At 38.6% G+C, this 21,042-nt stretch overlaps 1 protein-coding gene across 1 annotated transcript in view; it reads left to right on the forward strand.

Annotated features, from left to right (window-relative positions):
* Nucleotides 1-21,042, forward strand: part of EFCAB3 (EF-hand calcium binding domain 3) — a 47,806-nt gene that overhangs the window by 6,282 nt on the left and 20,482 nt on the right. The window contains exons 3-6 of the mRNA XM_070388858.1: nucleotides 3,597-3,644; nucleotides 9,765-9,855; nucleotides 15,581-15,657; nucleotides 19,362-19,505. Coding sequence (XP_070244959.1) covers nucleotides 3,597-3,644; nucleotides 9,765-9,855; nucleotides 15,581-15,657; nucleotides 19,362-19,505 — 360 coding nt within the window. The remainder of the gene's footprint in view (nucleotides 1-3,596; nucleotides 3,645-9,764; nucleotides 9,856-15,580; nucleotides 15,658-19,361; nucleotides 19,506-21,042) is intronic.

Below are 21,042 nucleotides of genomic sequence, written 5' to 3' on the forward strand. Positions count from 1 at the left end.
TTTTCCTCAACACATATACAACCTCAATCTGTACTTGATTATTAAGTAATTTTAATTTGCTCTCTGCACCAGCATTTTTCAATGAATATGATTTTTAAAAATTGAATTGTCTCTGAAAGACTGTGTTTCAAAAAGAAGGATTGAAAAGTAACTTAAGGTACTTAATGTAAGTATCTATAAAATGAATCTTAGAGAAAATAAGTTTAAATTCTGGGTACCCACATTTAAACTTTCCAAGTGAGGGCTGTTGTATTTTACTATTTGTAAAAGAAAAAAAAAAGCATCTCTTTGAATAAGTCCACTTGATCTCATCTATTGCTGTTTCTGTAGCTGGTGCCAGAAAACTTTCAGAAATGTCTACTTGGTAGCCTTTAATCGTGCATTGAAAGTCATGCTGCTGAATTTAGGGATACTGGAAGCAATCCTCCATGGCCATGTATAACATCAGAATTCATTAATAAGCATTTACTGAGTACCCAAGCAACTGTAAAAATGAAAGTTCAAAAATTAAAAAGAGACAAGCAAAGTTCCTGCTTTCAGCAAGGCTCAGTTTTTGAGTACACAGTATATGCTCAATAAGTGCTTATTGACTAATAGAGGTTCTAGTCTCTTGCTTTCAAATAATTAAACACTCACTAACCCAAGCAGTTGTATCACAGTTATTCTTGAGCTAACCCTCCCAATCCAGGCCACTCAGAAGAAACGGTTCTGTGAGTTATAAGTGAGCCACCCAAATCAGAATCAGTTGTTTAAAAAAACATTTACAAAGCTGAGACAGCACAGTTTTATGGTGGTGTCTGCTTACCTTTCCATCACCCTTCTTCTTCCTCTTTCACTTCTTTTTTTCTTTTTAAATTATAAATTTGTAATATCACATTTACAGGAGACTTGGAAAATACTTCCCTGGTGGCTCAGACGGTAAAGTATCTGTCTGCAACGCAGGAGACCCAGGTTCAATCCCCGGGTTGGGAAGGTCCCCTGGAGAAGGAAATGGCAGCCCACTACAGTATTCTTGCCTGGAAAATCCCATGGATGGTGGAGCCTGGTAGGCTACCATCTGTGGGGTCGAAAAGAGTTGGACATGACTGAGCGACTTCACTTTCACTTTGGAAAATACAGAACAAAGTTACATATAGTTCCACTATATATTACAGTTATTTCTTAAGTAGCTAAATTAAGATTTTTAGTTGGAGTTTCAATATCAAACTCTCAAAAATTAATAGAATGAAAAGACAAAAGTAGAAGGATATAGTAGACCTGAAAAACACTATCAACCAATTCACCATAATTAAGATTTATACAGTTTTCACACAACAGCAGGATATAAATTCTTCTCAAGTTCCCATAGACTATAAACCAGGAGACACTGGATGGACATTAAACAAGGTGCAAAATTTTTCTGTTTATTTTTCTCTATTTTTTTAACTCTTCCATATTTCTATTAATTATTTTTCTTTCACTCATACTTCCCTGATTTTCCTAGTGGTGTTGCATTTTTGTTTTTTTCTTTCCCTTCCAGACTCTATCAAACATACACATTTCACATGCTCACCCGGCTCACCCACTTGCTTTTGTCATTACAAAAGCCCCATTCCACTTGCTGTCACCAAAGTATGTTTTATTCTGTGACGTCTACAGTGCATTAAAGAAAATTTAGGCATTTAAAAGTGTATTTCAATATTTTTAGAAATTTCAAACAGTAATGTCTGTTCCACAAGCTCACCAAATAATATTCAATTTCCCCTTATTAAGTTTTCTGTATGAAAGTGAAAGTGTTAGTCATTCAGTCATGTCCAACTTTGCAACTCCATGGACTGTAGCCTTCCAGGCTCGTCTCTCCATGGAATTACCTAGGCAAGAATACTGGAGTGGGTAGCCATTTCCTTTTCAAGGGGATCTTCCCGACCCAGGGATCAAACCCTGGTCTCCTGCACTGCAGGTGGATTCTTTACCGTCTGAGCCACCAAGGAAGTCCAAGATTTCTGTATAGACATAGATATTGAGGAAATAGATTTTATTTCTGAATCCTGCATTGACTTTTTTGTGCATTCGAACATGTACTACTATGATTTAAGTTTTCACCCTCAAATTTCAGACGACTAGACAGTTACTTTTTAGACAATAACATTTTTCACATTAAAAATCTTTCCTGCTAATTCCTATTTCACCATTGCTAGTTTTCTAAGTCATAAAGGTAGATTCCAGTTACCTAGGCACGAACATGAAAATGACATGTCTACATGAACAGCTCAAGACCTGCTAATATTTATGTCATCTGATAATGAGCATTCAAAATTCCATTCTGACCTTCAGTGGTGCTTGGGTTGTGGGATTCTATGTGAGAATTTTTTAATCACACATATTAGGAATATAGAGAAATTTTACTATATATTTATTAAAAAAATAGTGTAGAAAAATAAAGCCTGCTTCTTGTCAGGAACAGAGATATCTTCCAAGTCACATTCCCAGTCAGAGTTGTGGTTCTCCATGCAGTACCCAAGAATGGTATAAGATGTCTCTAAGCAAACTAATGTCTAGGCAGGAGAAGAGCCTGAGAAGAATGAGAGAAGTATGAGAGAATGGAGTAGGGGAGAGGGGAGGGGAAAGAAATGTTAAGCTTTGCTTAATTCTACAAATTATGTTTTTTGTGGCAACCTACTCCAGTATTTTTGCCTGGGAAATCCCACGGACAGAGGAGCCTCACAGTCTACAGTCCATGGGATCGCAGAGTCGGACATGACTGAGCAACCAACACACGTACACACACACACACACATATTAGTATTACTATCTCCTCTCCCATAAAGACAATATATCTGTTTTATGTGTACTCCTTTCTGCATGATACATTATGCTGTACAACCTTCATAGCTTAAAGTTACCACAGAATTTTCCATGTTTCCATAACCTGCCCTGTCTTTTCTTGGTATTATAACAGTACATTATTGACATTATCTAGCCAGATTAGACCAAACCTAAGTAACTGAGCCCTTTTTTCCTGAGAGTTAATCTCCTCACATTAAGAAAACCAAACTGCCCCACATTTTGAGAGGAAAAAGACATGAATCAGTACTTTTAAGGTATTTGATGGTTATTTTTCTGGCCATGGGATGGAGTACACTGAGGGATGGAGGTTCTATAGTTAATATTATGACATATATTGTACCCACACATTCCACAGAAGTATTCACTAAAAAGAAATATCTATATCATTAAAAGGTGTATAGATTAGTCAAGGGTTCACAACCAAAGCACTAATGAAAATGAAATGCCTAGCAGATCATTTCTCTTGAGTCAAAACAGGTTTCCAAAGTTACTTCACTTCTTTACATCCCAAGAGATGATAAATGAATAGTCTTGACCTCAATGCTGACTCTATGATGCTTTTCAAAAAAATTTGCCTTTTGAGTTTTATACATTAAATCAGGAAAGAAAGCAATTTTAATTAAGATGTATATCAGATACAACTGACACTTTCTTCAGCTTCCCTCTCATCTAAGGAAAAATTAATATAAAATGACATCTTCCTATTCTACTTTTCATTCACTTCAGAAATTTGTATAATTTTGACTCTGAATCTTGTCTTTAATCAAAAGGAATGGGGTCTCTACAGAAACTAATGAAAATCACAGATGATACCAAAGGTGAGTGAAACCTGATGGCATCAGGCAAAGGCATTATAATGATGGAGTTTAATATTTTGACTTATATTTCTTACTCTGTGGTTATTTTCCTTAGTTGTTTTGTCAATTACTACCCTCTGTCTACTTGTTGACAGGTAACTGAACACCATTGTTTCCCCACTTGTTTTTCTGAGTTCCTTTTGCCTTTTTATTGGGTTGGTCAAAAAGTTCATTTGGGTTTTTCCACTACATCTTAAGGAAAAACCCAAATGACTTTTTGGCCAACCCAATGGTATATGATGCAATGCATCTCATATGATAGTTGGTATTTCATATTGTTTTCTAATGGTTTCAACTCTGATGAATTGTTATCATCTCTAATTACATTGTAACCTATTTGATGCAATTTACAGTACAGTTATACAAAGCAGATATTCCTAACTCTGCCACTAAAGAAATTAATTCAACTCATTGGGCTTTAGTGTCCTTATCTATAAATTGAAAAAAGTAAATTAGATGAATGATCAGTTCTCTTTCAGCTTTAAAATTCTAGGACTAACTTTTGTGGTTGACAGGTTTTCACTGTCAAGAGAGTGAGAAAAACAAAGGTAATATCTAAAACATATAAAGAAACCTTGTTAGCTCAACCAGAAAAAGACTAATAACCCAATTTTAATAATGGGCAGTGTAAATTTCTATTTTGATAAATTTCTATCAAAATATAAATTTACTAAAAGAAGATATAAAAATGTCTAGTAAGCACATAAAAAGATGTTCAACATCATTAGTCTTTAGAGAAATTAAAATCAAAACCATGAGAGACTACTTTACACCCATTAGGATGATTATAATTTTTTAAAAGACAGTAACAAGTGTTGATAAGAATGTGGAAATATTGGAATCCTCATGCATTGCTGATGGGAATGTAAAATGGTGCAGCTACTGTGGAAAAGTTTTGCAGTCCCCAAAATGTGAAACATAGTCCCCAAAACATGAAACCATATGACCAAGCAATTCCATTCCTAGCAATATGCCAAAGAGAAATGAAAACATATGTCCAAATATCCATCAAATTATGAATGGATAAACAAAATGTGGCATACACATAAATGGAATATTTATGTGTATAAATGGAATATTTATGTGTATAAATGGAATATTAATATTAATCCTAAAAAGGAATGAAGTACTGATACATGCCACAGTATATATGCACTTTGAAAGCATGATGCCAAGAGAAAGAAGACAGACTCAAAAGGCCACACATTCATAATGCTACTTATATATAGGCAAGTGTCCAGAGTAGGGCTATCTATGCAGTCAAAAGACGGATTAGCAGTTGCCCGGAGACAGTCACTGTGGGAGGAGAGAATGGGGAGTGGCCGTTAGTGGGTACAGGGTTTCTTTTTGGCTGATGGAACTGCTCTGGAATTAGGTAGTGGTAATGGTTGCACAACTTTGTAAATATACTAAAACCCACAAAATTGTACACTTTCAAAAGTGTGAATTTTATGGTATGTGAATTATAGTTTACTTTCTTTTGTAATTCCAGGACTGACCCAAAAACATATTTGCTAAAAAACAAAACAAAACCCACAAGTACTCAAAATCCATGCCTGTTTGCTTGTCAGGCTCTGTAAGTAGAAATAATAAACAATAGGCTGGCCCCAAACATAAGTCCTAACCCCAAAGCACCTTCCATCTATACAGTGCCTCAAGCTGTGGAACCCAGCTTATGTCCTGGGACCATCAACCCTACAGATAAATATCATACCAGTCCTCCAGTTTTAAACTATGAAAGATACACCTACCAGTAAATTAAGCGAAATCAGCCCTTCATCCCATTTGGTTCTAAATAGATGACTATTGATGTAACTAAATTATAATACATGTCTACTCCCCAGAATGGTTTAGTTCCTTATGTATTCCGCCTTATTAATTTCAATGATTACTGTCACCACTATTCACTCACAGTTACAGAAATCTGAATTTGAATGAAACTGTCCCACTTCCCTGTCAGCTACTTTAGGATAGGCATGCCATCTCTTTTTTTGTTTTTTGAGGTATGGATGGTTTACAATATTATATTAGTTTCAAGTGGACAACACAGTGAACCAAAATTTTATAGATTATACTCCACTTATAGTTATTATAAAGTATTGGCTATATTCCCTGTGTTGTACAATGTATCCTTATTTACTTTACACATAGTAGTTTGTGGAGAAGGCAATGGCACTCCACTCCAGTACTCTTGCCTGGAAAATCCTATGGACGGAGGAGCCTGGTAGGCTACAGTCCATGGGGTCACGAAGAGTCGGACATGAATAAGCGACTTCACTTTCACTTTTCACTTTCATGCATTGGAGAAGGAAATGGCAACCCACTCCAGTGTTCTTGCCTGGAGAATCCCAGGGACGGCCGAGCCTGGTGAGCTGCCATCTATGGGGGCGCACAGAGTCGGACACGACTGAAGCAACTTAGCAGCAGCAGCAGCAGTTTGTACCTCTTAATCCCCTACCCAGACATCACATTTTATAAGTCTTTTTATTTTCTGTACCTGCTGTTAGCAGGTGTCTGCTGAAGCAATGAAGGGGTGTGTGTATCCATTCACGTAACATCAGTAAGAGTCTAGCATGTGCCAAGTATTAGTCCAGGTGCTTGGGACAAAGCTCACTGCTCTTGTGGATCTTAATTTCTAGTGAAGAGATATACACAATAAACAAATAATAGTATGACCAAGATTACAGAGAAAATAAAGCAAAGAAAATGAGTATAGGAGATACTGTAAAAGGAGGAAGGTAATCAAGAAAGACCTCACTGATAAAGAGCATTTAAGCAAAAAGCTAAGGAGATTGGGGAGCAGAAATCTGGAGCAAGAACACTCCATGCAGAAGGAAGAGCAAGTGCAAAAGCACTCATGCAACAGCATGCTCGGAATACTTGAGAAAGAACAAAGAGGCCACTGTGGCTGCAACAGAGTGAGCAAGGGCAATGTAGGAGGAGATGAGGTCTTGAAGGGAATGGGACCACCACACAGGCTATGCACTGTACAGTTTCAGGATTGTGCAGTGAGGTGTCCCTTGGGGGAAAGGGGTGATACAGGTGTGGGCAGTAGCCCTGAAGGCTAATGTAAAGGTTCCATTTTTGTTAATACTCTGAGTAACATAGGAAACTGAGGACTCGAACAGAGACATCACATGATCTGGCTTAGTTTTTAGAAAATTTTCCTGGTTCCTGTGTGTAGAACAAACTTGGCAGGGGTGGATACAGCAAGAACAGAAGCAGGGAGACCAGTTAGGAGGTCTTTTGCAGTAATCCAGAGCAGGAAGTAGAGGTTGAGGTGGTAAGAGTGTTATAGTGATGAAAGCAGGGTCCTGAAGAGAGATGTGAACACCAGTGTATCACAGCAGCATTATTTATCACAGCTGAAAGATGGAAGCAACCCAAATGTCCATCAACAGATAAATAAATAAAAAGTGTGATATATATAATGGAATATTGTACATGTGCATGCATGCTAAGTCTCTTCAGTCACGTCCAACTCCTTGCAACCCTATGGACTGTAGCCCGCCAGGCTCCCCTTTCCATGGGATTCTCGAGGCAGGAATACTGGAGTGGGTTGCCATGTCCTCCTCCAGGGGATCTTCCCAACCAAAGGATCAAATCTGAGTCTCTTATGTATCCTGCACTGGAGGTGGGTTCTTTTCCACTAGCACTGCCTGGGAAGCCCCATAATGAAATATTATTCATCCTTAAAAGGAAGTTCTGATACATTGTACAACATAGATGTACCTTGAGGATATTATGCTAAGTGAAATAAGCCAGTCACAAATACTGTATGATTCCACTTATGAGATTTCTAGAGTAGTCAAATTCCTAGAAACAGAAAGTACAATGGTGGTCATTATCTTCATTTTAAATCTTGGTAGCCCCTAACATAGTAAGCCCTAGTTAAATATTTGTTTAATTTATAAATTGAACCTTGTCTTTCTTTCCCTCTGTATAGTAGGCCCTAGTTAAATATTTGTTTAATTTATAAATTGAACCTTGTCTTTCTTTCCCTCTGTATGCCTAGCCAGAATGAAAGGCAATGTACCAAGTTTGGAAAGACTAGGGTAAAGTCAAATTATGCACATAATAAATGAATCCCCCAGAGCAGGAAAAGAAAATCTCTAGAATTACAGCCAAGTGAAGCCTGAAACAACCTGAGGGGCTCAAGCTAAGCCTTTGCCAGAGGTATCTGTGCTTAGCCATTGTGAAAACTAGGGACACTTCCAACTTCTCTGCTTAGATGATTTAAATGCCAAGACCTGTCGGATCTTGAATACTAAAGTTAAAACAATTATAATGCTTTCTTTAATTGCTCTTTTAAAATCACTCTTTTCAGTAATACCATAGACTACAAATCTATGAGAGTTTGATTTTGTCCTTCTTTCTGGATATAAACAATTAATGAAATGGTTCTTAATCAGAATTCAACCAAAGCAATTGGTTAAAATTTTTTACTTGAACAACTTTCAATTCACAACTGTTTAGTGTGAAAATATGTTAATACAGAATTAAAAACAACAACTCCCCCTTCCCTGAAATCCCACCAGTGTCAAAATGTTCTGACTCTGTTACATACCCACACATAACCTACAGGTGCTGAATGAAGCACATTGAATTGAAATCACAATTACTCTAAAGCTGGAAGGAGCTTTTGGGTCATTCTCACCTGGGCCTGAGCCTGAGAAGTGAATGAGGTCACAGTTGTGTGATGGAACAAACCCTTTATTGGATTCTTAATCTGATTGAAGCCCAGAAGTTATAAGTAGCACCACTTAGAAGTAGGTAAATATCCAGATTGTATAGGAATCTATGAAGAGTCCTTTATTTTAAAGTCTATCATCTCAGTGAGAGATTGAAGGTAGTTTTTTAAAGTAATGGTTATTTTGAGCCATGAGGATGATTTCACAGCACCTTTCAACTGCCTAAATTGTCAAGCCTCTCCAGAGTTCCCAGCCCTGTGGTAGGTTTCTAGATTTTGAGCACATGTAGTTGAGTTATTTAGAAACAACAGTTTTCCAGAGAATGAGATAAAAACTTTGGAAAATTGAATTCTAACCAAACATTAGAGACTTTTTCTTCATGGTTTAATAGTATATGATAGTCTACTATTCCTAAGTCAGAACTCTATATTAAAAAGAGAAAAAGATCAACAATAAAAGGGGGAAACCCTACCAACCCAGCTTCTGGTCCACAGGTCCTGATTTATAAGCTATGCAGAAGTAGAAAGGAAGGACTAGGAAGACCATAGTGGTTGAGAGTCCATTCAGGAGGGTCTAAGGTAGCAAAACAGCATTATATCCCACACATATTCTTACTTTTAATAAAGACCAGTGGGTTCATAAGAACTGATTGGGCAGGGCTGGACCAGAAGGAACCTCTGGGAAAGCTACTTACTACCAGGTAGCTATCCAAGACACTAACAACTAGCAAATTGCAAATGCTATAATGTCTTGAGATGAAAAATAAATGTTGTCTTTAAACAATTTTTTCTAAATATTTCCAGGATGCTTTACCACTTATTTTTATATAGGATCAGAATAATACTAATATATTCAGGGGGCTTCCCTAACAGCACAGATGGTAAAGAATCCACCTGCAATGCAGGAGACCCCAGTTTGATCCGCTGGAGAAGGCATAGGCTACCCACTCCAGTATTCTTGGGCTTCCCTTATGGCTCAGCTGGTAAAGAATCTGCCTGCAGTGTGAAAGACCTGGGTTCGATCCCTAGGTTGGGAAGATCCCCTGGAGACGGGAACGGCTACCCACTCCAGTATTCTGGCCTGGAGAATTCCATGGACTGTATAGTCCATGGGGTCGCAAAGAGTCGGACACACCTGAACGACTTTCACTTCACTATGAAGGAGGAGCAATGGCAAGAAATTTTGCTTAGAGATCTTGGGATACTAAAGGGGCCTGTCCACATGGCCTTCCAACTCCCAACATGCACATATCTCTCACTTGCATTTGTACATATTATCATTCTTTGAGGCCCAGGACTTCAAACTCCAGGTCCTGAGCTGGCAAAGTTGTAAAAGTATAGAAAAAAATTAATCTGTGATTTGATCCTTAATGGTATCTTCTGAATTCCAGACAGAGTTACTGGCCCCATGGCAGTTTCTGAAATTAAAGCAAAATTTAAACTGAATCCTTTAACAAAAGTACCCAACTTCCACAGTAGGAGGTAAGTTATGAATTTATTAAGATGATCTATATATTAAGATAAAGAATTATTATGATGAATATATTAAATACATAAAGGCTATAATGAAACAAGTGAGAAACCTCCTCATGGATCCATTCTGTGATAGTTAATTATAAAACAAAACATCTGAATTGAAGATAAATATTTTTATGAAATATATAATATATATATATATATATGTCCTTTTGACTAGAGAAACAAAGAGGGAGAATTCCTTAGTGGTCCAGTGGTTAGGACTTGGTGCTCTCACTGCTGAGGGCCCCAGTTTGATCTCTGGTCAGGGAACTGAGATCCCACAGCTGTGTGGTTCAGCAAAAAAGAAGAGAAACAAAGAGTTCTTCCAAACAAGAGGCTATTTTTGTGTGCTGGGACAGAATACTCCAGAGGGCTAGAGGTTGTCAGTTACACATTAAGACATATTAAGTATCAGTTTAAAGGAGAATGAATTTAGAGGATAATAAACTCCTAAGCGTCTGAATACAGAAAAAGAGTATGTAGCTCAAAAATGGCCAGTAAAATGAAATCTGTAAATTAACTCTGACTAACCTTGGGCTAAAGTTGGGATGGGGACTTCCCTGATGGTCCACTGGTTAAGACTCCAAGGGGGTTCAATCTCTGATCAGAGAACTGATCCCAAATGCCAAGTGGCTCAAAATATAAAAAGTAAAATGAAATTTTAAAAATAAAATTGGGAAGGGAGGTTTGCCTTTTTCTCAGTATGATTACTACAAATTCCAATAAACAGTAACCACTAATGACTGAAAGTAAAAGCCTGGTGCAAATTTTATCAGATCATAAGTCGAGAAGCCTCTCTCCTCTCTCACAATTATCCATTTTCCTTGTCATTTTGAGAGTGTTTCTCCTAATGTCCTTAACCGTGCATTTGCTACAAGAATGTATTACTAACTTTCTTTATTGGGACATGGGTAAGACAACCTTGTGTGTGTGTATGCATTCACACACGCACACACACACACACACACACACACATGCACACTCATTTGTGAACAACTCTTTGTGACCCCATGAACTGAGTCTGGCTGTCCATGGAATTTTCCAGGCAATAATACTGGAGTAGGTTGCCATTTCCTTCTCCAGGTTATCTTCCCAACTCAGGGACTGAAACCGAATCTCCTGCATTGGCAGCCAGCTTCTTTACCAGCTGAACCGCCAGGGAACCCCAAGACCTTAGAGCAGCCAGATCCCTTGATCTCATTGTTCCTTTACCCTTTATTGCAAACTGCCTTTTGAAGTGGTGACTTCCTTGTTACTGAAAGTAGTCAAGCAAAGATTAGATAATATCACATGTAGAGGGAATTCCTACATGAGATGAGAAGCTATACTGGGTTCATTCCAAATCTAAAGTTTTTTGAACCTTTGAAACTCTGTAAAATAAAATAATTTTTTAAGTAAAAAAAAAAAAAAACAACATTTCTCATGTTTGAGCAAAGATAAGGTTTGGAATTCTGCCAAGAGTATGTTTTTTTAATCGTAACTAATAAAGACTTCATAGAACCATTCAACTTCAGCATCTTCAGCATTACTGGTCGGGGCATAGGCTTGGATTACCTGATATTGAATGGTTTGCCTTGGAAACGAACAGAGATCATTCTGTCCTTTTTGAGATTGCATCCAAGTACTGCATTTCAGACTCTTGTTGACTATGATGGCTACTCCATTTCTTCTAAGGGATTCCTGCCCACAGTATATCTACTACTATACTATACAAATGATCTATACATCATTTGGCCTTGGAATACAGAATGAAGCAGGGCAAAGGCTAATAGAGTTTTGCCAAGAGAACACACTGGTCATAGCAAATACCCTCTTTCAACAGCACAAGAGAAGACTCTACACATGGACATCACCAGATGATCAACACCAAAATCAGATTGATTATATTCTTTCCAGCCAAAGATGGAGAAGCTCTATACAGTCAGCAAAAACAAGACCAAGAGCTGACTGTGGCTCAGATCATGAATTCCTTATTGCCAAATTCAGACTGAAATTGAATAAGTGGAGAAAACCACTAGATCATTCAGGTATGACATAAATCAAATCCCTTATGACTATACAGTGGAAGTGAGAAATAGATTTAAGGGACTAGATCTGATAGACAGAGTGCCTGATGAACTATGGACGGAGGTTTGTGACACTGTACAGGAGACAGGGATCAAGGCCATCCCCAAGAAAAAGAAATGCAAAAAAGCAAAATGGCTGTCTGAGGAGGCCTTACAAATAGCTGTGAAAAGAAGAGAAGTGAAAAGCAAAGGAGAAAAGGAAAGATATACCCATTTGAATGCAGAGTTTCAAAGAATAGCAAGGAGAGATAAGAAAGCCTTCCTTAGAGATCAGTGCAAAGAAAGAGGAAAACAATAGAATAGGAAAGACTAGAGATCTCTTTTAGAAAATTAGATTTACCAAGGGAACATTTCATGCAAAGATGGGGTCAATAAAGGACAGAAATGGTATACACCTAACAGAAACAGAAGATATTAAGAAGAGGTGGCAAGAATAAACAGAACTGTACAAAAAAGATCTTCATGACCCAGATAATCACGATGGTGTGATCACTGACCTAGAGCCAGACATCCTGGAATGTGAAGTCAAGTGGGCCTTAGAAAGCATCACTACGAACAAAGCTAGTGGAGCTGATGGAATTCCAGTTGAGCTATTTCAAATCCTGAAAGACGATGCTGTAAAACTGCTGCACTCAATATGCCAGCAAATTTGGAAAATTTAGCAGTGGCCACAGGACTGGAAAAGGTCAGTTTTCATTCCAACCCCAAAGAAAGGCAATGCCAAAGAATGCTCAAACTACTGCACAACTGCACTCATCTCACACGCTAGTAAAGTAATGCTCAAAATTCTCCAAGCCAGGCTTCAGCAATACATGAACCATGAACTTCCAGATGTTCAAGCTGGTTTTAGAAAAGGCAGAGGAACCAGAGATCAAATTGCCAACATCTGCTGGATCATCGAAAAAGCAAGAGAGTTCCAGAAAAAACATCTATTTCTGCTTTATTGACTATGCCAAAGGCTTTGACTGTGTGGATCACAATAAACTGTGGAAAATTCTGAAAGAGATAGGAATACCAGACCACTGACCTGCCTCTTGAGAAGCCTGTATGGAGGTCAGGAAGCAACAGTTAGAACTGGACATGGAACAACAGACTGGTTCCAAATAGGAAAAGGAGTATGTCAAGGCTGTATATTGTCACCCTGCTTATTTAACTTATATGCAGAATACATCATGAGAAACGCTGGGCTGGAGGAAGCACAAGCTGGAATCAAGATTGCTGAAAGAAATATCAATAACCTCAGATATGCAGATGACACCACCCTTGTGGCAGAAAGTGAAGAACTAAAGAGCCTCTTGCTGAAAGTGAAAGAGGAGAGTGAAAAAGTTGGCTTAAAGCTCAACATTCAGAAAACGAAGATCATGGCATCCGGTGCCATCACTTCATGGCAAATAGATGGGGAAACAGTGGGAACAGTGTCTGACTTTATTTTGGGGGGCTCCAAAATCACTGCAGATGGTGACTGAAGCCATGAAATTAAAAGATGCTTGCTCCTTGGAAGGAAAGTTATGACCAACCTAGATAGCATATTGAAAAGCAGAGACATTACTTTGCCAACAAATGTCATGTCGTCAAAGCTATGGTTTTTCCAGTGGTCATGTATGGATGTGAGAATTGGACTATCAAGAAAGCTGAGTGCCAAAGAATTTATGCATTTGAATTGTGGTTGTTGGAGAAGACTCTTGAGAGTCCTTTGGACTGCAAGGAGATCCAACTAGTCCATCCTAAAGGAAATCAGTCCTGGGTGTTCATTGGAAGAACTGATTTTGAAGCTGAAACTCCAATATTTTGACCACCTGATGTGAAGAGCTGACTCATTTCAAAAGACGCTGATGTTGGGAAAGATTGAAAGTAGGAGGAGAAGGGGATGACAGAGGATGAGATGGTTAGACGGCATCACAGACTCAATGGACACGAGTTTGGGTAAACTCCAGGAGTTGGTGATGGACAGGGAGCCCTGGCGTGCTGCAGTTCATGGGATCTCAAAGAGTCAGAGACGACTGAGCAACTGAACTGAACTGAATAAAGACATGAGATGATTCCCTTGAGGAGGGCCTGACAACCCACTCCAGTGTTCTTGCCTGGAAAATTTCAAGGACAGAGGAGCCTGGTGGCCTCCATGGGGTCACAAAGAGTCAGACACAACTGAGCGACGGAGCACAATAAGATTGCATTGCCTGGCCTTCTACTTTCCTCTTGCTTCTTAAGAACTTCATATTTCTCCATCTACTGCATCATTTATATCATGCGAAAGTAATCTGTTTATATTTAGAATTATAAACAATGAATATAAAATAACCTGAGTAAAGGTATCAAGTCAGTAATAAAAAGCAAACACCAGAAGAAATCAATGTTAGTAAAAGCTGTGAAAATAAGACTAATTAGATAAAACTCCATGTCAAAAATGTTGAGATTAGTGCACTTTGAGACCTTATCACCTTCTTTTTTCCCAGGTCCCTCTTTAAAAATGAGCTGATGAATTAACTAGATACTGTAGAGGAAACTACATTCATAAACCATAATTTTTTAATCTAACTTCTATGTTTATATTTCTTCTAGTTTTACTTTTTAAATTTATTATTGTAAAAGCACAAAAACTGAGAGATTACATATTTCTTAAAACCTTTAGTTCTACGAGTGTCAAAACTAAATGTTGGGTGGGGATATATGTGTACTTACAGTAGATTCACATGGTTGTTCAGCAGAAACTAACATAATGTTGTAAAGCAATTGTCCTCCAATTAAAAATATATTTTTAAAAAATAGAAAAAATTTAAAACCAGATGTATTTTAAATAAAATATATCCATAAAATTGTGTTTATTATAAATTTATTATTAAATTACCATATTATTAAAAATCCAATTTTGCATAATACATTTTTATGTTCCTAAAATAATAACACATCACTGCAGATATATATAAAATAATCCCCAAAGTATTCATCTTCTCCTTTTTTTCAGATCTTATTTTCTGAGGAAACAAAAGGTCATCCAGGGTTCCAAACTTTCCAGAACTGTTCTCCCTTGATGAGAGATGTTAATAGATAGATACAGTTGACATGAGACACTGAGCAGCAGGGGGAGGTGGGAGATCGGCAGAAATCAATCTACTGCTCTCTCCCCATATGCTGGTAAAAATACAGTTTGGCAAAGTTGTAAAATAAACATGAAAGCAAAAGTTTTGCTATAAGTATATTCATCATAATAAGATTATTTAAACATTAAAAATTTGAAACAACTTATATTTCTAACAATAGGAATCGTGTAAGGCTTATATTCTTCAGCACTGGAGTCAAATAAACCTGGATTTGAATCCCAGGGCTTCCATTTATTATCTTTATGACTCAGGACAAGTTATTTAATCCCTCTGAGCCTCAGTTTCCTCTTGTAAAATGGAAGAAATAAAAAATTTTAAGGGGTTAGGATGATGGGCAAGTCTAGGGCAGACGAGGACCTCCATAACCAATATCACTGCCCATCCTGTAGCTATTGGCAATTGACAGTAACAGGACCCTTAGGTAGTGTGACTCGATATATTTTGGTACTTACAGCCACTCCAGTCAGCAAAAACTGATGAATGGAACTAATATTTGCTGGTTTCAATACACATCTCTTTCCTCAGGGATAAAGATTTACCAGGACTTCTGCCATGTCAATTACAGCACAAAGAAAGGAAGTTGAGCCCTTCACAAATGCGAGGTAATGAGAACCATGCTCTAATTAGTATGAAACAACTAATTAGTATAAACATCTAACAAGTTGTTTCATAGGGGTATAGATGAACAATTCTAAAACTATTGTACATGTATACATAGGTTGAATATGTAAGTGACCGAATGGTAGATGGTGGGATCCAGGTTTCTCTCTGTTGGAGTGAGAGGTTTCAGATAAACAAGGGGAGAAGGCTAAAGTGAAACAGTGGAACTGGATTAGAGTGAGAGGTCAGTATAAACTCATGTTTAGCTTAATATGGATGCAGATGGCTAGATCAAGAAATAGAGATACGTGTATGTACACGGGTTAGTATATGTACATAAACTTGCTAGCTCTGTTTGCTGAGAAGACAGAAGCACTGACACCCCCATAGCCGCAAGCATACCTAGCACCTAGATCGTGATTTCCAGGGTCAGTCTCCTGTCAAAGAACCAGAGTTCCTTGGACAAATGGCTGATTTGAGGGCTTGGACGGAGAATATACAAGATGAACATGGAACATCTTGCAGTGCCAGAAAGTTAGGAGATGCTCAGAATGCAAAAGAACAGGAGCGTGTCAAGGGATACAGAAGCCAACCTTAAAGACCTCCCAACAGCCAGAGCTGGAACAGTTTGAGCAATAAAATGAATAGTAGTGGATTATAACTCAAAGCATTAAAAAAAATTGATGTCCCTAATATAAATATAAATGACAAAATAAATGATTGAGTTTTTTAAATGAAGAAGATACCAATCTCTCTTACAAAAGAAATCCAAATAGTGTATTAATAGATACTACCTCTTCCAGGAGGTGGAGCTTAATTCCCCATTCCCCTGGGCCCTCTGTCCCTTTAACCTAGACTACCCTTAGCGACTTGCTTTCAAAGAGTAGAATATGAAAAGGAAAGGAAAGAAATTTACACTGGAAAAATCTGACAGACCTCAGATTTTTACCTGAAGTTACCTCATCAGTGATAAGTCATGTTGATAGCCTTGACATAATGATGAGAACAGCACTTCACTTCTGTGGTTTCCCTTCCCCAAACCCATAATCTCAGGCTAACCAGGGATTTCCTTGGAAGGAATGATGCTAAAGCTGAAACTCCAGTACTTTGGCCACCTCATGTGAAGAGTTGACTCATTGGAAAAGACTCTGATGCTGGGAGGGATTGGGGGCAGGAGAAGAAGGGGATGACAGAGGATGAGATGGCTGGATGGCATCACTGACTCGATGGACGTGAGTCTGAGTGAACTCCGGGAGTTGGTGATGGACAGGGAGGCCTGGCGTGCTGCGATTCATGGGGTCGCAAAGAGTCGGACACGACTGAGCAACTGAACTGAACTGAACTGAACCATGAGAAAAACAGCAGAAAAACCCAAATTGAAGGACTTCCACAAAACACCTGAATAACACTCCTCAAAAGTTGCAAGAGTGTCAGCAAAAAAAAAAAAAGGAAAGACTGATAAACTGTTAGAGAGAAGAGGCCCAAAAAACATGACAACTAAATGTAATAATGTGGTGTGGACAGGATCCTGGAACAGGAAAAGAGTGGAGGGAAGAACCAGTAGAATCCAAATAACGTGTGCAGTTTAGTTACTAGTACTATCCCAATGTTGGCTTCGTGATGTGACAAATGTACTATAGTAATGTTAGATGTTAATGATACAGGAATCTACAGGAACTCTCTGTGCTCTCTTTGCAACTACATCTAAAATCAATCTGAAATAAAATCAAAAATAAATTTTTAAACATAGCCCCACATAACATCACCTCTCTGACCTCTCCTACTCCATTCCTCTTGCTCACTCTGCTCCAGCCACACTGGCATCCTTGCTGTTCCTGGAATGTGCTGGGCCCATTCCCCTAGGATCTTTGCTCTAGCTCTTCCCTCTGCCTAGTTCTCTCTTCCCTTCCTCCAGATACCCACTCTCTCACCTTTCAAGTCTTTGCTCAAATCTTACCTTTTAATACAAGCGACCTATCTTTCAATCCCTAGAAATCCTAAACCCCCAACCCTGTGTTATTTTTTTTTTCCATAGCACTTACCACCTTCTAACACGCTCTCTAACTTACCTATTTACTATGTTTGTATAAGGGCAGAAGCTTTATTTAGTGCACTAATGTATCCCAGGCACTTAGAGCAGCACCTGGCACATAGAGGCATGTAGTAAGTACTTGTTGATTAAGCTTCATGAATGTCTACTACAAGCCAGAAATATTGGGAGGAAAAAAAGAAACATAGTTTTTTTTTTTTTTTTTTTTCTGGAACTATCCAGAGATAGTTCCAGCCCTTGAGAAGCCTGCCTTATATCAAAGGAGAAATATGTTAATTTTTCACATAACTATAGGGCAGTAACATGTATAATATCATATAAGAAACAAATCGCCAGTCCAGGTTTGATACAGGATGCTTGGGGCTGGTGCACTGGGATGACCCGGAGGGATGGTAGGAGGAGGGAGGTGGGATGAGGGTTCAGGATGGGGAACACGTGTACGCCTGTGGCGGATTCATGTTGATGTGTGGCAGAACCAATACAATATTGTAAAGTAATTAGCCTCCAATTAAAATAAATAAATTTAAATTAAAAAAAAATTTTCTATAGAATTAATCACTCTTGTACATAGAGGTACTAAAACTCGAATGCAATATGAAATCTTTTATTCTGGTGCCACTTAGCGACTACCTTGTTCTGGATTTACCCCTTCATTTACTAATTTGGGGCTTTCCTGGTGGTTCAGATGGTATAAAGTCTGCCAGCAAGGCTGGAGACCTGAGTTCAATCCCTGGGTTGGGAAGATCCCCTGAAGAGGGCAGTGGCAACCTCCTCCAGTATTCTTGCCTGGAGAATTCCATGGACAGAGGAGCCTAGTGGGCTATATAGTCCATGGGGTCTCAAAGAGTCGAACAGGACTGAACAACTAACACTTTACTAATTTTAGAAAATATATACCTAATTTTGACTCCAGTTAATGCCTTGAGTTCTTCTTTGAAAAAACTTTGAGTCTGTACAGAACATTCAGACCTCTCAGTTCTATGTAAGTTAGAAGTCAGATGGGCTCTCCTGGTTCCTCTTCACTGGGGTCTTACAAGGCCAAAATGAAGGTGTTGGCCAGCCTGGCCTTTTATCTGGAGGCTCTGGAGGAGCATCCACTTAGTGGCTTGTTCAGGTTTTTGGCAGAATGCGGTTCCTTGCAGTCATAGGGCTCAGGTCCCAACTTCCTTGCTGGCTGATACCCAGGAGTCTCTCTCAGTCCCTTAAGTCTACCTAAATTCCACATCACCTACCCTCTCCATCTTCAAACCAGCAACAACCTGTCAAATCCACCTGCTTTGAATCTCTCACTTCTGCCACATCTCTCTTGCTTCATAAGGGATCCATTCAGATAATCCAGGATAATCTACCTTAATTACATCTGCAAAATCCCTTCTGTCATGTAAAGCAATACATTCACAGGTTCTAGGAATTAGAGTGCGAAAAATTTTCAAAAGCCATTTTTGCCTACATTTTGCTTTTCCACCAAGTAGTTTAATCTAGTTCAAATCTCATGGAAGGACACTGTTCTTTATAAGAAATGCCTATTAAGTACACAGATTTCTCTAAATGCGTTTTCAGAACATGACCTCCAATCAACAGTATTGTCTGTCCCAGTTCCATTAGAATATGTGTTTATTCTTAAATAACTGTCTTAACTTAATTCTATTTCCCCAGCTTTCCAAGATGCCTACAATTTCTTTAACAAGGATAAAACTGGCTGTATTGATTTACATGGAATGATGTGCACTTTAGCTAAGTTGGGAATGAATCTAACGAAGCACGATGTCCATAATGAATTAAGATGTGCTGATATTGATCGTGAGTTTGACTTGTCATTTTTTTGTAGAAGGTTTTTATAAATACATTTTTCTCTCAAACTAAACATGAGAAATGTTTCTCTCAAAATAAACATGAGAAGTAAGCCTCATTTATTTGCCAAAAGTACATATATGTGTTTCTCTTTAAAGTTATCAGTGAGGTATGTGTATAAGTTATGAAATTGAATTAAAGCTACAAAATGGGCTAGTTTTTGAAAAAGCCTGTGTGGAAACCAAAAGTGACTTGTATTTAATATCAGATTCAGATTACCTGTCATAATATACATTTTGGAGAGTATCTTGAAATAACAGAAAGACATTGACAATTTCAAAAATAACCTGTTACTGTTACTCAAAAACTGGACTCACCTCTTACTGGGTGTTGAGCCAAAAGACACAACCAAGCCTAAGAGCAGAAGAAGGGAGGATTCATTACTTGCAATAAGTAAGGAGAACACTGAGGATATTTCCCAAAGCAATTTCTCCCCAACTGCAATATTGGAGAGGTTTTTAAGCTAAGGATGCATACCTATTCATGGAGGGGCTTGAGCAAAGGAGTATGCAGCACAGAACTGGGGCAAAGGTCAAACAGAGCCCAGCCTCTAGTTGATGGAGGTCATGCTGGTCAGCAAAGGTCAGCATCTACCATCCTGAGGCTCTAGGTAGTTTGGTGGTTTAGAGCTCAAGGGGGTTTGGATCCTGCAAAACAGCTCAAGAATGTGCTTCAGGCTAATCTTTACCTTAGAAACTGAAGTGGGAGTCTTTACAACTGATATATTATCTCCTGGTAATACCTGTTTGGTTTTACATTCTTCATTCCTTTAAAATAATTAACTATGTAACTCAGCTGGTAAAGAATTGCCTGCAATGCAGGAGACTTGGGTTCGATCCCTGGGTTGGGAAGAACCCCTGGGAGAATGGAAAGGCTGCCCACTCCAGTATTCTGACCTGGAGAATTCCATGGACTGAATGGTCCATGGAGTCACAAAGAATCAGACATGACTGAGTGACTTTCACTCACTTCACTAGAATATAGCTTATTCTTCTACAAGGACAAGCACTGTGGCCAGATTTAGATGACAAAATGGCTTAGGCCTAAGGTGACTTCTCTTATATCAAGATGCTGCTGCTGCTAAGTCGCTTCAGTTGTGTCCGACTCTGTGCGAACCCATAGACGGCAGCCCACTAGGCTCCTCTGTCCCCTGGATTTTCCAGGCAAGAATACTGGAGTGGGTTGCCATTTCCTTCTCCAATGCATGAAAGTGAAAAGTGAAAGTGAAGTCTCTCAGTCATGCCCGACTCTTAGCGACCCCATGGACTGCAGCCTACCAGGCTCCTCTGTCCATGGGATTTTCCAGGCAAGAGTACTGTAGTTAGGTCTAGTTTTCTTCTTCCCAGAATGCTCTACCATATCTGCCTGCATTAGCAAGGATATCCAAGCCCTTTGTTTCTGTTTGAATCATAATGGTACAAATCTTCCTTCCATCACTAGAGCTACCTATATTGAATCTTAAATGCCACACCACTTTTATTGATAT

This window comes from Bos mutus, chromosome 19 (genome assembly GCF_027580195.1).
Source record: "Bos mutus isolate GX-2022 chromosome 19, NWIPB_WYAK_1.1, whole genome shotgun sequence".
Taxonomy (NCBI): domain Eukaryota; kingdom Metazoa; phylum Chordata; class Mammalia; order Artiodactyla; family Bovidae; genus Bos; species Bos mutus.